This window comes from Schistocerca americana, chromosome 10 (assembly GCF_021461395.2).
Source record: "Schistocerca americana isolate TAMUIC-IGC-003095 chromosome 10, iqSchAmer2.1, whole genome shotgun sequence".
Taxonomy (NCBI): domain Eukaryota; kingdom Metazoa; phylum Arthropoda; class Insecta; order Orthoptera; family Acrididae; genus Schistocerca; species Schistocerca americana.
Genome location: NC_060128.1, coordinates 82,351,317 through 82,367,799, shown reverse-complemented (window position 1 = coordinate 82,367,799; position 16,483 = coordinate 82,351,317). Strand labels below are relative to the sequence as shown.

The following is a 16,483-nucleotide window of genomic DNA, read 5'->3' as shown; positions in this document are numbered from 1 at the left end:
TGTTAGTTCCACGTGGAATCCAAAATATGTGTACTTCATCATTGTCCTAATGAGGTATTATGTCAGAGTTCAATAAAAGTGATGCATTATTTTCTGCCAGTAATATAAATACATTTCAGATATGATATAGAATGTTATTCTCTCCCATTTTTCCAGATTTTGCGACGTCCATTACAAGACTTTTGCAAGTAAACAGTCTTTTCTTTATTTTTTCCTCCTGATTTGCCTCGAAGACAGACATAACACTGTGGGAATTTAATCTACTGACACTTATCGCTGGCATTGTTGTATACATATTGTTGCATCCCAAGTGCGGAGTTTACCTGTGATTGAGGGGCAGGGGTTCTTGATACAAGGAATTCAGTCAATCGTCCGAATTGAGAGGGAGACTGATAACCTCATGTAAAAATGCTGATGTGGATTTTGGAGTGGGAGGATACAAGGAGAATAAGCACCCGAAACAAATACATTTATTCCAAATCTTAGTACAAATTGACCATTGACCTTCCTTGCTGAGGTGCCTCCCCGGGAGAGTCAAATTCTTTCATAGAGACAGTGACTGTCTGTCATGGTTCCATGTACTAACTGAAACCCTTATCTGATTCTGTCCTAAGGCTTCATTGGTTATATTATTTTGTTATTCTTTAGTTATGTCAGAGGTTGTGCAGAGGGATTAGGAAGCTTTTCCCTGTAAGGTCACTGAATTCATCCGAAGCCTTCCATTGGCTTCTCATGATGTGTTGTAGCTTCCACCACAAGCCCCTTTCTCTTTCTTCCTCACAGATTCATTTACAGCCTAAGAAACTTGCTTCAGTAGTTCTGAGGCTTTTTCCTCATTGATTTTGTTAAGCAGCTTGTCCCTTACCTCAGTAGGCCTCCAGAGTTGCTCTCCTAGGCTCCTGTAACCCAGACACATGTATTTTTTTTTTTTTTCCAAATAGGCTGCCCAAGCTGGTTCAAGTGGCCAAACATGTGTGGCCCTTGTGGCTCCTTCTGCCACACCCAAAGTTCTGGCTTTACTCTAACTAATTCTGAACACTGTTCACAGGACTTGTGATTTACTTGAGGACATGGCAGAATCTGTCACAGTACTCATAAACTGTTACGAAATGTGGCCGATTAACTTTATACATGACATTTTAGAGGAAAACAAGAAGCTTCATTTTACACCAGCAATGTACGAGGGCCGTTCAGAAAGTAACCTCCGGTTGATTTAAAAAATACACCAAGTTAAATAAAAATATTTTAATATATACATCTTACAACTACATCTTTGCACTATTTTTCTACATAGTCTCCATAGCAATTGAGGCACTTATCGTATCTCTTCACAAGCTTTGAAATTCCTCCTGCATAAAAATCACCCGCTTGTGCCTGGAGCCAGCCTGTGACCGCATCTTTGAGCTCTTCGTCGTCATCAAACCGCTGTGACCCGAGCCATTTCTTCAAATGCATGAAGAGGTGATAATCACTTGGCGCCAGGTCTGGGCTGTAAGGTGGATGGTTGATAACGTCCCACTTGAAGGACTCAAGAAGGGCCGTTGTTCTGCGAGCAGAGTGAGGACGGGCGTTATCGTGCAAAAAAAACGATACCGGAATTCAGCATACCACGGCGTTTGTTCTGTATAGCCCGTCGTAACATTTTTATTGTTTCACAGTACACGTCTTGATTAATGGTCGTACCACGTTCCATGAATTCAACCAACAACACCCCTTTGGCATCCCAAAACACCGTTGCCATCAGTTTTCTGGCAGAAAAATCTTGCGAAGCTTTTCTTGGTTTGGTAGGCGAATTTGAATGTGCCCACATCTTTGATTGTTCTTTTGTCTCAGGGTTCACGTACTTAATCCAGGTTTCGCCACCGGTCACGATTCTGTTTAACAATGGTTCTCCTTCGTCCTCATAACGTGACAGAAAGTCTAATGCAGAGGCCATTCTTTGAGTTTTGTGGTGGTCGGTAAGAATTTTGGGCACCCATCGTGCACAGAACTTACGGTAACCCAATCTTGCTGTCACTATCTCGTACAAGAGAGTCTTAGAAATCTGTGGAAAACCAGTAGACAACTCCGACATTGAGAAACGTCGATTTTCACGAACTTTTGCATCAACTGTCTGAACGAGTTCGTCAGTCACCAATGATGGTCTACCACTCCTCTCTTCATCATGAACGTTTTCTCGTCCACTTTTAAATAAACGTACCCATTCATGGACAACTCCTTCACTCATAACTCCTGGTCCGTACACAGCACAAAGCTCACGATGAATTGCTGCTGCAGAATATCCTTTGGCTGTAAAAAACCTTATGACAGCACGCACTTCACATTTGGCGGGGTTTTCTATTGCAGCACACATTTCAAACTGCCACAAAAACTAAACTAGCGCAGGTACGACGTTCACTCGACCACGGCTTGATGCCGACTGACCTGTTGAGTGCGTGAATGCACAGATGGCGTCGCTACTCCCCCCACAACCCGCACTGTGACCAATTGGAGGTTACTTTCTGAACCGCCCTCGTATTTATCTATAGTATTACCTATTAATGACATCTCATCTGCACAATTACTGGAGGTAAACGTTGTATTTTTCCAGCTCACTTTTCTGTAAAATTTGCGGGTCAAAGAAGACTGGAAATTATTAATATTCCTCTTGTTTGCAATTCAGAGTGCCCAGTGTCATAGATCTCCGTCGGTAATGGTTCACTGACTCACAAGCCGGTCTAAATCTTTCGAATAGTTTTTCTTTCACATTTTTGCGAGTTTTGTTTTGGCACATATTTTGTATTTCGTGTAACTTTTTCTCAATTCATGTTTGATTTTATGAAACAAAATCAACGTTGCATAGTGCTTAAATTCTAGAGTTTTCTCCCTCCTTCGTTTGACAAAAAAACTTACAGTATCTTTTCCCTCTGAAAGCTATTGTTGTACATGTTTTCTATGGCTGGGAGGCTACTCTGTTTTTGTTCTAGACATTAATTAGCAGAACAACCATCATTTGAGCCACAATTCACAAAATCTTTTAGACTTCCTATTTCTTCTGATGTTTCCATAGTTTCTAATGCAACATCGACATCATTTGAATGAGTGTCCAAGAAATTAACTAATAAATAAGACAATGTTCGTCTTCAGGAGAGGTAGATTATTTGAGTTGCATAACCATGGACCTTGCCATTGGTGGGGAGGCTTGCGTGCCTCACCGATACAGATAGCCGTACCGTAGGTGCAACCACAACAGAGGGGTATCTGTTGAGAGACCAGACAAACGTGTGGTTCCTGTAGAGGGGCAGCACCCTTTTCAGTAGTTGCAGGGGCAACAGTCTGGATGATTGACTGATCTGGCCCTGTAACACTAACCAAAACGGCCTTGCTGTTGTGGTACTGCGAACGGCTGAAAGCAAGGGAAAACTACAGCCATAATTTTTCCCGAGGGCATGCAGCTTTACCTCTTGGGTAAAATATTACGGAGGTAAAATAGTCCCCCATTCGGAACTCCGGGCGGGGACTACTCAAGAGGATGTCGTTATCAGGAGAAAGAAAACTGGCGTTCTACGGGTCGTAGTGTGGAATGTCAGGTCCCTTAATCGGGCAGGTAGGTTAGAAAATTTAAAAAGGGCAATGGATAGGTTAAAGTTAGATATAGTGGGAATTAGTAAAGTTCGGTGGCAGGAGGAACAAGACCTTTCGTCAGGTGAATACAGGGTTATAAATACAAAATCAAATAGGGGTAATGCAGGAGTAGGTTTAAAAATGAATAAAAAAAATAGGAGTGCGGGTAAGCTACTGCAAACAGCATAGCGAATGCATTATTGTGACCAAGATAGACGCGAAGACCATGCCTACTACAGTAATAAAAGTTTATACGCCAACTAGCTCTGCAGACGATGAAGAAATTGATGAAATGTATGATGAGATAAAAGAAATTATTCAGGTAGTGAAGGGAGACGAAAATTTAATAGTCATGGGTGACTGGAATTCGACAGAATAAAAAGGAAGAGAAGGAAATGTAGCAGGTGAATATGGATTGGGGCTAAGAAATGAAAGAGGAAGCCGCCTGGTAGAATTTTGCACAGAGCATAACTTAACCATAGCTAACACTTGGTTCAAGAATCATGAAAGAAGGTTGTATACATGGAAGAACCCTGGAGATGCTAAAAGGTTTCAGATAGATTATATAATGGTAAGACAGAGATTTAGGAACCAGATTTTAAATTGTAAGACATTTCCAGGGGCAGATGTGGACTCTGACCACAATCTATTAGTTATGAACTGTAGATTAAAACTGAAGAAACTGCAAAAAGGTGGGAATTTAAGGAGATGGGACCTGGATAAACTGAAAGAACCAGAGGTTGTACAGAGTTTCAGGGAGAGCATAAGGGAACAATTGACAGGAATGGGGGAAAGAAATACAATAGAAGACGAATGGGTAGCTCTGAGGGATGAAGTAGTGAAGGCAGCAGAGGATCAAATAGGTAAAAAGACGAGGGCTAGTAGAAATCCTTGAGTAACAGAGAAGATACTGAATTTAATTGATGTAAGAAGAAAATACAAAAATGCAGCAAGTGAAGCAGGCAAAAAGGAATACAAATGTCTCAAAAATGAGATCGACAGGAAGTGTAAAATGGCTAAGCAGGGATAGCTAGAGGACAAATGTAAGGGTGTAGCGGCTTATCTCATGAGGGGTAAGATAGATACTGCCTACAGCAAAATTAAGGAGACCTTTGGAGAAAAGAGAACCACTTGCATGAATACCAAGAGCTCAGATGGAATCCCAGTTCTAAGCAAAGAAGGGAAAGCAGAAAGGTGGAAGGAGTATATGGTGGGTCTATACAGGGGCAATGTTCCTGAGGACAATATTACGGAAATGGAAGAGGAGGTAGATGAAGATGAAATGGGAGATACGATACTGCGTGAAGAGTTTGACAGAGCTCTGAAAGACCTAAGTCGAAACAAGGCCCCGGGAGTAGACAACATTCCATTAGAACTACTGACAGCCTTGGGAGAGCCAGTCCTGACAAAACTCTACCATCTGGTGAGCGAGATGTATGGGACAGGCGAAATTCCCTCAGACTTCAAGAAGAATATAATAATTCCAATCCCAAAGAAAGCGGGTGTTGACAGATGTGAAAATCACCGAACTATCAGTTTAATAAGTCACAGCTGCGAAATACAAATGCAAATTCTTTACAGACAAATGGAAAAACTGGTCGAAGCCGCCCTCGGGGAAGATCAGTTTGGATTCCGTAGAAATGTTGGAACACGTGAGGCAGTACTGACCCTACGACTTATCTTAGAAGAAAGATTAAGGAAAGGCAAACCTACGTTTCTAGCATTTGTAGACTTAGAGTAAGCTTTTGTCAATGTTGATTGGAATACTCTCTTTCAAATTCTGAATGTGGCAGGGGTAAAATACAGGGTGCGAAAGGCTATTTACAATTTGTACAGAAATCAGATGGCAGTTATAAGAGTCGTGGGGCATGAAAGGGAAGCAGTGGTTGGGAAGGGAGTGAGACAGGGTTGTAGTTTCTCTCCGATGCTGTTCAGTCTATATATTGAGCAAGCAGTAAAGGAAACAAAAGAAAAATTCGGAGTAGGTATTAAAATCCATGGAGAAGAAATAAAAACTTTGAGGTTCGCCGATGACATTGTAATTCTGTTAGAGACAGCAAAGGACCTGGAAGAGCAGCTGAACGGAATGGGCAGTGTCTTGGAATGAAGATATAAGATGAACATCAACAAAAGGAAAACGAGGATAATGGAATGTAGTCTAATTAAGTTGGGTGATGCTGAGGGAATTAGATTAGGAAATGAGACACTTAAAGTAGTAAAGGAGTTTTGCTATTTTGGGAGCAAAATAACTGATGATGGTCGAAGTAGAGAGGATATAAAATGTAGACTGGCAATAGCAAGGAAAGCATTTCTGAAGAAGAGAAATTTGTTAACATCGAGTATAGTTTTAAGTGTCAGGAAGTCGTTTCTGAAAGTATTTGTATGGAGTGTAGCCATGTATGGAAGTGAAACATGGACGATAAATAGTTTAGACAAGAAGAGAATAGCAGCTTTCGAAATGTGGTGCTACAGAAGAATGCTGAAGATTAGATGGGTAGATCACATAACTAATGAGGAGGCACTGAATAGAATTGGGGAGAAGAGGAGCTTGTGGCACAACTTGACTAGAAGAAGGTATCGGTTGGTAGGACATGTTCTGAGGCATCAAGGGATCACCAATTTAGTACTGGAGGGCAGCATGGAGGGTAAAAATTGTAGAGGGAGACCAAGAGATGAATACACTAAACAGATTCAGAACGATGTAGGTTGCAGTATGTACTGGGAGATGAAGGAGCTTGCACAGGATAGAGTAGCATGGAGAGCTGCATCAAAGCAGTCTCAGGACTGAAGACCGCAGCAACAACAACAACAACACATTCTTCATATTTAGTCTTCCAGGTTGAAAACATTAATTGGATTCCACAATACTGTGGAACTCTGGAACCAGCGCTAAGGCAGATACTGTTAGCAACATATACCAAGAAATTATAAAGAAAATGCAGTTTTATCTTCCTTGTCAACACTTGGTGATCCTGCAAAGGCAACTGCTAAATATTGCAAACTTTCATTGAGTTGCAGATTTGAACAAAGCACTTTCCTTTTTCCAAATCATCAATTTTTCTGTATCTTTGGCTGTTTTTCTGAAGCTTGTAGTACTGGTACATAACAACAAATTCGTTATCATCCTCCAAAACATTATTTGAATCACGTGTAGTCTCTCTAGAAGTCTCAGGCTCGCTATTGTTTGCTGTGAATTCCAGATCATTTATAGTTACAGTAGATTTGTTGTCCAAATCTGTGAAATGTAACGAATATTCAGTGCCAGGCGGACAATGTAGGGCATTGAATTGTCTAAAAGTCTTCCATTTTCAAAATACCAAAATGACACCATTGCAATGCTTGGGGTAGGATCGGAAACTAGAAGAAAGCTGAATGAAGGAAACACTATTTTATCATTCAGGTGTGGCTAGAAACCTTGCATGTACGCGGACAAAGTTGATTTGTTGTAGTTCTTCCGTATTTATTAGGAGAAACAAAAACAGAACTGTGTACTCTCCAAAAGGGATAGAAGCCCTAAATATTTTTTTACATTCATGTGTTCCTGCTCGCAGCAACCAACAATCGGCATCAAAAGAGAGCAGTATGTGCCAGACTGGCCAAGCTACACAGAGAAACACACATTGTCGCGATTTGAGTAGCGCACTCTAGTGTTCCACTCCTTCAGCAGCACAGTTGACAACTACTGGTGCATATGGATGTGCTACAGAATGTCTCCCCAACACAACCCACAAGTCTTGTTGGTATTTAATTTTTTTGGAGAACAGGCAGGCCCGTCCATTTACTGAATGTCCTCTTGTCCAAAAAGGTCCTCCATCTTGATGGTTGTGCATTTTCATGCATAAAAATGAAATTGAGGCCAAATACACACCTGAAAAGACACACTTGTGGAAGGAGTACAGTGTTACAGTAACGTTGACCTGTGAGTGTACCGTTTTTATAGATGTGGAGGACAGTTGGCTCGTGCAACATTATGGCTCCGCAAACTGTTAACACCTGGACCATCATAAAGATCATATTTGACAATGTTCCTGAATGAATTACATGTTCCGACCTCTCTTGATATGAGGGTATGTAATGCACCGAGGAACATTATCGAACTTGATCGTTTTTATGGGCATATTGACCTCCAAATATTTGAACGCAGTAGGCACTCTGGTCAACATTGTGACACTGTACTCTTCCCCCATGTGCGTCTTCTCAAGACTGTGTTTAGCTCTGACTTAACTTTCATGGATGCCAGTGTGCAGCTGCATCCAACAGCACAGGTGGAGTAGCTCTCGGAACGAGAGAATATTCAGCTTATGGAGTGGCCTGCCTGTTCCCCAACTTAAATCCCACCAAGCACAATGGGATGTGTTGGTGAGACCCATTGCATCATCCGTATGCACCAGTGACCAACCAGCAGTTGTTGACCATGCTGGAGGAGGAGTGGAATATTCCATCAAAGAATTCATTAACAACCTTGTGGGCAGCAAGGGAGCACATCGTAGTGCAGGCATTGCCGTCCATGGTGATCACACACCCTATTAAAAACCATGTCCTACCGTTCGTAATGTTTGACATGACAGCTACTATTCACAGATCGCATAAATTACCTGGCAGAATAAATATAGATTAAAATGATTTCAATTTGCTTTCTTACATCTATGTTTACATGCATATTCCACAAGCCACAAGCCATAGGGTGCATGGTGGGGGGGTATCCGGTACCACTATTAATCTCTCCTTTTCATGTCCCACATGGAACTTGAGTGAGAGAAAAGTGCCTGACTCTATATGCTTTCATATGAACCTTGATTTCTCCTCTTCTGTCTTAGCAATGCTTAAGCAAGATGTAAGTAGGTGGAGTCGTCTACGGTCTGTCGCAAATGCCAGTTCTTTAAAATTTCTCAATAGTTTCGTGAAAAGGACATTGTCTTCCCTCCATGGATTACCATGTGAGCTCGTGGAGCATTTCTGTGATACTTGCATGTTGACAAATCTAGCAGCTTGCCTCTGAATTGCATTGGTGTGGGGGGGGGGGGGGGGGAAGACAGATGCTACAGTTAGATTTATTATAACAGTCCTGAGGTAATACTGTCAATGCAAAGAAGAGGTCACTTGGAAACCCTCATTTGACCAACTTGTGACTACAGTTTGACAGTCTGAGACTTTATCAAGTTGGATTAATGAAAGTAATAGTTAAATTGAAAGAGGGGCTGTACAACTTGACATGTTTCTTCATTCAAAATTAAGAGGAAATGTTCAAGTAACTGTGACATGAGGCTGTATGCTGTGGCCTGAGACACTGAGAAAATTGTTGTGTAGTGCAGAGAGACAACATTTTCACAAGCAACAATGAATGTTAGGTGACAGTGAAATTACTTTCTCAGATGCACAAGTACATATCACATAGCGTTAATGGTAAAATCAGACGTAATGGGGACTTGTACCCTCTGCCAGAAGAACAGAAACGGGGAACATGAGTATTTGTAATAAATTATTCAAAATGACGGTCACAATCGCATTATTTATTTTGCCGCCAACCAGTTTCAACCCACAATTGGGTCATCTTCAGGGCAATTTACACCATTTGGTCACTCGCTGGAGTTACTATAGTTACCGACCGTGCACAGGCAGGGTGATGACTCCAGCGAGCGACAAAATGGTGAAAACTGCCCAGAAGATGACCCTATCACAGGTTGAAACCGGTTGGCGTCAAAATAAATAATGTGATTGTGACTGTCATTTTGAATAATTGATTATAACTAAATTAATCGCTGTTATCTCCACACGACGATTTGTCTAAAAATGAGTATTTGTGGTACACAATGCATCCTCTGCCATGCACTGTGTGGTTGCTTATGGAATACAGATATAGATCTAAGACTTGATGCTTTGATGCAGAATTAGGTAATCTGCACTAATTCAAATTTCTGTTTCTGTAAATGCAACCACAGGATCACCCTTGATCAAAACATCGTGTCTGCTTCAGAGTATCTGCAAGGACTTAAAATCCAATAGCACACAATGTGCCTTCTTAAGGAAGGAAAAGATAAAATTATTAACATCTTCACAAATAAAAGGGAAATGGGGAATGAAAGTTAAAAAAGAAAGAATGAAAACTGCTCTGACTAATTTCTCAGGCAATGCCTAGCTAGTTTTAGGTACTGACTATGCTACAGATGCTACGGAAATAGTCAATCAGCCCGAAAATACAATGCCTGACAAAAAAGTGAAACACCCAGAAAGGGAGGAGGAAATGAAATGGAACTTTGTGGGCTGAGAGGCTGTATGGTGGTGTTTCAGTGGTTAGAAAATCTAGTCTAATTTACTAAGAACTTAAAAAGTATGAACCCACTTACCAGTGTAATGTTGTACCCCCACCTGCAGTAGAAGAATGTACTAATTCAGTTGGAAAGGATGTTATAAAGCTGTTGTAGCTTCTCGTGAGGTAAGTTAACCCACAGCTGCTATAACAGGTTCTTAATATCGTGAATACTGGCACTGGGATGGAGTTGACATCTTAGCTTGTTCCACATGTATTCTATCAGGACAGATGTGAGGATCCTTCTAACCACAAGGTAAATCAGCATTGCGCAGGTAGTTCATAGAGACAGGTGCTATGTGAAGGTGTGCATTGTTGTGTTGAAAAACGTCACTACAATGCTGTCACATGAGAGGTAACTTGTGAAGAAGAAGGATGTCCGTGACACACTGTTGTGCCTTCAGAGTTCCCTCAGTCATTCACCAATCGTTACCTGAAGTCATGCCCAGTGGCTGCCCGTGCCGTGCTGCCAGGTGTAACGCTGCTGTGCCCTTCCAGAACATCGGAAGAAAGTGACCTGTCCATGGGTTGTTGCCATGCTCGGTGGCAGTGGTCATCAGGGATACTTCAGAACTGCAAATCATTGCTGAATGCAAGAACACGCTCGCCAGCAGTCCGTGCTTCCTGGTTGTGGCATCACACCAAATGCAGTCATTCGTGTTGTGGTGCTGACACCTAAGTGTGGCATGATATTTCCCTACTCTGGCTGCTGCTAGCCTCTGCCAGTGGTGTGGAATGACTTAGAATGTCACAGGGAGTCCTTTACCTATTCACTTATGGCAGGTGCAGATATGGTGATGTTATACGCTTGGTGCACAATTCAGCAATTCTCTGTTATGATGGTGAGATGTTGTTGACAAGAATCTTGATGATGAATATGTCTGTGCTTATGTTCCTGTGCAGTCTGACATTGAGTTACTGTCGCATCAGAATGTCCCACAAATGAGGACCTATTTTTAGAATCCCAACCAGCAGACATCATGGTTGAGGCGGACAAGCTGGGGCGGGTAATACAGTGGGATAGTGTGGAAAGCTGCCATGGAAGGAGCATGCAACTTGGAGTATGGACAGACACACTAGCAGATGTGTTTAGCCGCTAGCTGTCCACGCCAGCTCCGTGTCGAGTTCGTCCCTTGTTCATCTCGCTTGGATTTTGGACTCTGTGTTGCGTAAATTGACTTGCATGATGAGTTTGTTTCCTCCCACAGGGTTCTGTCCCCAAGCAACTATTGGCACGTGGAGTATCTTTGCCAACCATGTAGCGAAGCTTTATTCGGCACTGTTATGTCAGGTAGATTGTAATGGACCGGTGTACCTTTTATCGTGCTCCACTACAGTAATCAATTCCCCCCTCCCCACCCATTACTGCAGTATTGAGAAAAATCTTTCATTATTTGATAGAACTGTGTCTCACGTTCTGTCTGATTATTTTCGTGACCTCGTCATAGAAATATTTCATCGGTGCAATGTCTGGACTGTTTGTGTCACTGTTTCATATTTCTGTGCCATCTGATGATGAAAATGTATCTTTGTAACAAACTTGAGGATTCTTTTTGCTAGAATGTCTTTGAAATGATGTTCAAAACAGACAACTGACGGAATCCAGCAAATGAAATTCGATCCAGTGGTCCCTTGGCGTGTCGGGCTGTAAGTCCTCAAAACATGAACTGGGGGGGAAAAAAAGTGACTGACAAAGATAATTGTTTCAGTTCATTTTCTTATGTCATAAACAGTTGCAATTTTTAAACCAAAGTCCAACATGGACGACATAAGGAGATGATGCTGAGCTCTTGACAGTGCTACAGAAGTGACTGAATGTTCCATGCCATATTGTCAAAAGCACATTATCCAGTGAAAGAGGCAGGTACTCATGCATATGTCCACAAGGCATTGTGGTGAAACAAATGGTCCAAATAGGTTTGCCAATAATCTGTGCCCCCTAACATTAATGTTTTATCGCTACTGATTTGCCAATACAGCTGTTGCCTGAGGATTTTTTGTAGCCCAGTTTGTCAAGATTTATGAAGCCATCTCTACCAAAAGTCACTTTATTGTGAAACACTGATGATGGTGGTTTTAATGCAACAACAAGAAATACACCTTTCTCGTGGAAGAAAAGCCACTGCCGATAATCCCTGCCCACATTGCAGGTGAGAGAGACAATACATAAAACCATCCTTTGGCTTACTCCGTGCCGATAGGTCCTGCACCAGAAGGTTGTACTGGAGCTGGTCTAAATGCCCTGTAGAATCTATCATTCCAGAAGTGGTGTGTGAATGCAGACTCCCAGGTTGTTCCATACTTTCACAAATGTTGAAAAATGGTTGCAAAGGTTTTGAGAGTTGTGGTGCTGCCTGTCAAACTGAGTGGCTCTGTAGCTTCACGAGGCCTCTCGATGATCTTCACTGCCTCGACCACAGGTGATAACCATCTGTGCTTCCTTCTGGAATGAAAAACAGACCACTGTGGTTTGATGTGACTGAAATCGTGCAGCTTACAACACAAGGAGTAATGTTGTTCATCAGTGCCATCACTATTGTCAAATATGAATTAATTAAATAAAAACTGAGGGGCGTTAAATGTGTGTGTTGTGGGCGAAGCCGTGGGGAAAATGCTGGTGTTTTGTAAAGTATCATTGGAAGGCCACCTGTAATGTAATGTAATGCTTTGAAATATATCAGTTTTAATTGCTTTCTTGCAAACTTAGTTGTGGACATAAAAACTATCTTGCTTCTTTCCTTTTCTGGAATCACCCTCTTGACGTTTATCCCCTAATTTAAGATGTACTCTGTTTATATCGTAGATAGTATAGTAGCTCTATAACACTCTGTGGAGTACTCCAGAACTTACCTTATCTATATTGGGCTTTTCAGAATGATGTGTTAAATCCTAAGTGTTTCCAAGTCCTGAGTGCAATCACAAAACTGGTACAGTACTTGGTAAGCTCGCATTTTGTTCGACTGGAGCGATCCTGAGGTTGCAGTGACGTACTGTACCACAGCGTGGCGTGTCCGCAGGGAGGAGTGGGCGGCACTGTGCCACCGGGACGACCCGGGCCTGGAGGAGCTGCGGCGGCGCGCGGTGCTGGGCTCCCTGCGTGCCTCGCGCTTCCGCAGCGTCTGCTGGCGGGCGCTGCTCGGCGTGCTGCCGACCGGCGGCGCCCCGCCGCACGGGGAGGCCTGGCTGGGGGAGCTCCGGCGCTCGCGCCAGCACTACGCGCGCCTCTGTGCCAAGCTGGCCGCCGACCCCTGGAAGGACAACGACCTGCTCGTTCGCGACGACCCACTGTCTCAGAGCTCCGAGGTATAAGTGCTGAAATGTGTAATGGTGTACAACTTTTTTTTCGCTGCCTCCCCCGTTAGTTTTCTGACCAGTTTGGGTGCAGCTCACTGAGACTTTGTCTCCTGTGTCGACTTATTCATCTCGCAGTAAAACGTATACGGACATCGTCAATTATTTCTCGATTGCGTGCAATCTCTGCCTTTCCCTGTAGTATTTACTCTCTACAGCTCACTTGTGTACGATGGAAGTTATTTCGTTATGTATTAACCTCATATGCTTACAGCAGTTCTTTTTCTGCACGTGGAGGAAAGTGATTCATGTGTACACATTAGCTATACTGCCTCGAGGTATATTTACACTGGCCATAAAAGCTGCATTTTGCTGACAGTATATCCAGGCCGTGTTATCCAGTGACAATGTGGCTCCATGAATTGCAACCACTTGCATAAGGGGCTGTTGTTGTTGTTGTTGTTGTTGTTGTTGTTGTTGTTGTTGTCTTCAGTCCAGAGACTGGTTTGATGCAGCTCTCCATGCTACTCTATCCTGTGCAAGCTTCATCATCTCCCAGTACCTACTGCAACATACATCCTTCTGTATCTGTTTAGTGTATTCATCTCTTCATCTCCCTCTGTGATTTTTACTCTCCATGCTGCCCTCCAATACTAAATTGGTGATCCCTGCATAAGGGGCAGTCAGGTGAAAACCGAACAATGGTCACAACAAAAAGGATCTTAGAATAGTTCTATACAAAAGTAATCACCGAACATGTGAAGACATTTCTCCCACTGGCAGATGAGATGATCGTTTCCTATTTCTTAGAACAAAGCCGACTGCTGACAGATCTGCAACCACTCCCACTCTTGCACCTCTCCACTTCCTCGTCTGACTGAAACTGATGTTCACAGATGTCATTCTTGAGATCATCAAGTATTTGAAAATCACATGGCGATGGATCTGAGTTGCATGGAGGATGTTTTGTAGATGTTGCAATGTTTCCCAGCCAAATTGCTGATTTGTAGCTTTTGTCCAGTTGGCAATGTGGGGGCATGTGTTATTATGTAACAGGGTGCTTCCACCAGACAATATTCCTTGGCCTTTCGACTTTATGGTGTATCACAGTTTCTGCAAATTGTCTTTATAGTGCTATGCATTGATTGTGATTTGACACCTTGGGGCCTCTACAAACAGAGGGTCCCTGCATTCGAAGGAGGATGTCGTGACTTGTGCAGACACCTTTGGATTTCTTTGGTGGGGAAGACGTGAGGTGTTCCCACTGTTGGCTTTACCATATGTTGTTGTAATGCTGTTGTGCAGAATCGTCCTGTTGTGCAATAACACCCATCCACAAACTGCCAATCAGACGAAGGCTGAACTTCAGCTATTTGGTTGGGGAGCATTGCAACATCCTTCATACAGCTCAGATCTTTTGCCGTGTGATTTTCGTATCTTTGACGACCTAAAGAAAGACACAGTAGGCGTCAGTTTCATTGAGGTGAGGAAGTGCAAGGGCAGTTGCAGTTGTGGATCTGTCAGTGGCTACTCACGTTCTGCAAAACGGGAATCGATCGTCTTGTTTCCCAGTGGTATAAATGCCTTAATGTGTGTGGTGATTAGTTTTGAATGGAACCATTCTGTGGTCCTGTTGTGGTGGGTAATCAGTTTTCATTTGACTGCCACTCATACTGTATCATCATCAGACACAATTGTCAGGCAAGTTTACATGGGGCCACACTAATGCCACAAAATTGATGAATGTGAGTTAGTGGAAGTTAGTGTGATCTTCTGTTTTTACATCACATAAGAAATAGCTTTAGAATGAATAAGAAAATTTGGGTCCTTTTTTAAGTAAGTGGAAAGCTTCAGAAAATCAACTCGTGAATTGATGCTGCATATGTACCTTTTCCGGAATTTTACCAGAATGTTGAAACATGATTTCAAAAATCTTGTACATCAATCAGTGTGAGAATTTCTAAATATTACAGAAATATGGAAGAGTACATACCAGTCACAACCCGATTGGCAATCACCCTTCAGTTTTTAGCTACTCGTGATTTGTACAGAAGTGTAATGTACCTCATTTAAAGGGCATTATTCATCAGTGAGCCTTTTGGTACCAGAAGTAAAGAATATTTTTGTAAATGGACTGAAGGATTTTATTAAGGCAGATTTTGGAAAGTTCTCGTAATGTAAATACTTTTGGATTTGAAGAGATCACTTCAATAGGCTTACACAAAAGAAAGAAAACTTGATAACTTTTGGAGTTATCCTTTCTTGAGCTTGAGTAGAATATGTACACACCTGCCTGTGCCCCTAGATGGTGCCAGTTCTGGGGGGGGGGGGGGGGGTTGAGAGAGAGAGAGAGAGAGAGAGAGAGGGGGGGGGGGGGAGGGGGGTAGGTACCTGGGAGAGGAGTTGGGATGGCCGGAAGGAGGCAGCTGCTTTGCCAACCAGGAATGTGGGATGGAGATAGTGCCAAGTATATGGCCTAGGTATGTAATGCTAGATTGTTGTGGCCGGTGGGGATTGGTGCATGCAGAAGGCAACATTGGGAAGTGTGTTAGGAGAGGGTGACAGGACAGAAGAATGGCAAACTCTTGGGTGGAGAGTGTTGAGACTGTAATTACCTTAGGTTGAGGCCAGGACGATTATGGAAGCAGATGATGTGTCGCAAGGGTAATTCCCATCTTCATAGTTTGGAGAAGCTGGTGTTACAGGAAGGATCCTGATGTCCTGGGCTGTGAAGCAGCCATTGAAATTGATCTTCATGTTGTACCACTGGGTAATCAACTCTGTTCTCGGAAACAGTTGGCAGTGGTCATTCATTGTTGTGCACAGCTGGTTCAGTAGTTGTACTGACATAAAAAGCTGTGCAGTGTTTGCAACACCATTGGTATGTGATATGGCTACTTTCACAGATGGCCCAGCCTCTGATGGGGTAGGATATGCTGGTGACAGGATTGGAGTGGGAAGTGCTAGGTGGATGGATTGGGCAGCTCTTGCCCCCTTTCATCTACCTCAGGGATGTGATCCATGCAGCAAGGGGTTGGGAGTGGGAGTGGTGTAGGGATGGACTAAGATGTTGTGTAGGTTGGCTGGACAAAAGAACAACACTTTGGGAGAGGTGGGAAATATCTTGAGTAGAATGTTCCTCATTTCGGGGCTCAATGAGAGATCATCAGAGTACTAGAGAATGATGTAGTTCCATTGTTCCAGTCCAGGGTGAAAGTGTGTGATGATGGAGGCTCTCTTTTGTAGCTGATCCTCCCACTGCTCCCAAAAATCAGCTACAAA

General features: G+C 42.8%; 1 protein-coding gene across 1 annotated transcript in view; it reads left to right on the top strand.

The window, feature by feature from the left end:
• Positions 1–16,483, top strand: part of LOC124552251 (TBC1 domain family member 5) — a 168,476-nt gene that overhangs the window by 8,081 nt on the left and 143,912 nt on the right. The window contains exon 3 of the mRNA XM_047126533.1: positions 12,928–13,213. Within this exon, the coding sequence (XP_046982489.1) occupies positions 12,928–13,213 (286 nt within the window). The remainder of the gene's footprint in view (positions 1–12,927; positions 13,214–16,483) is intronic.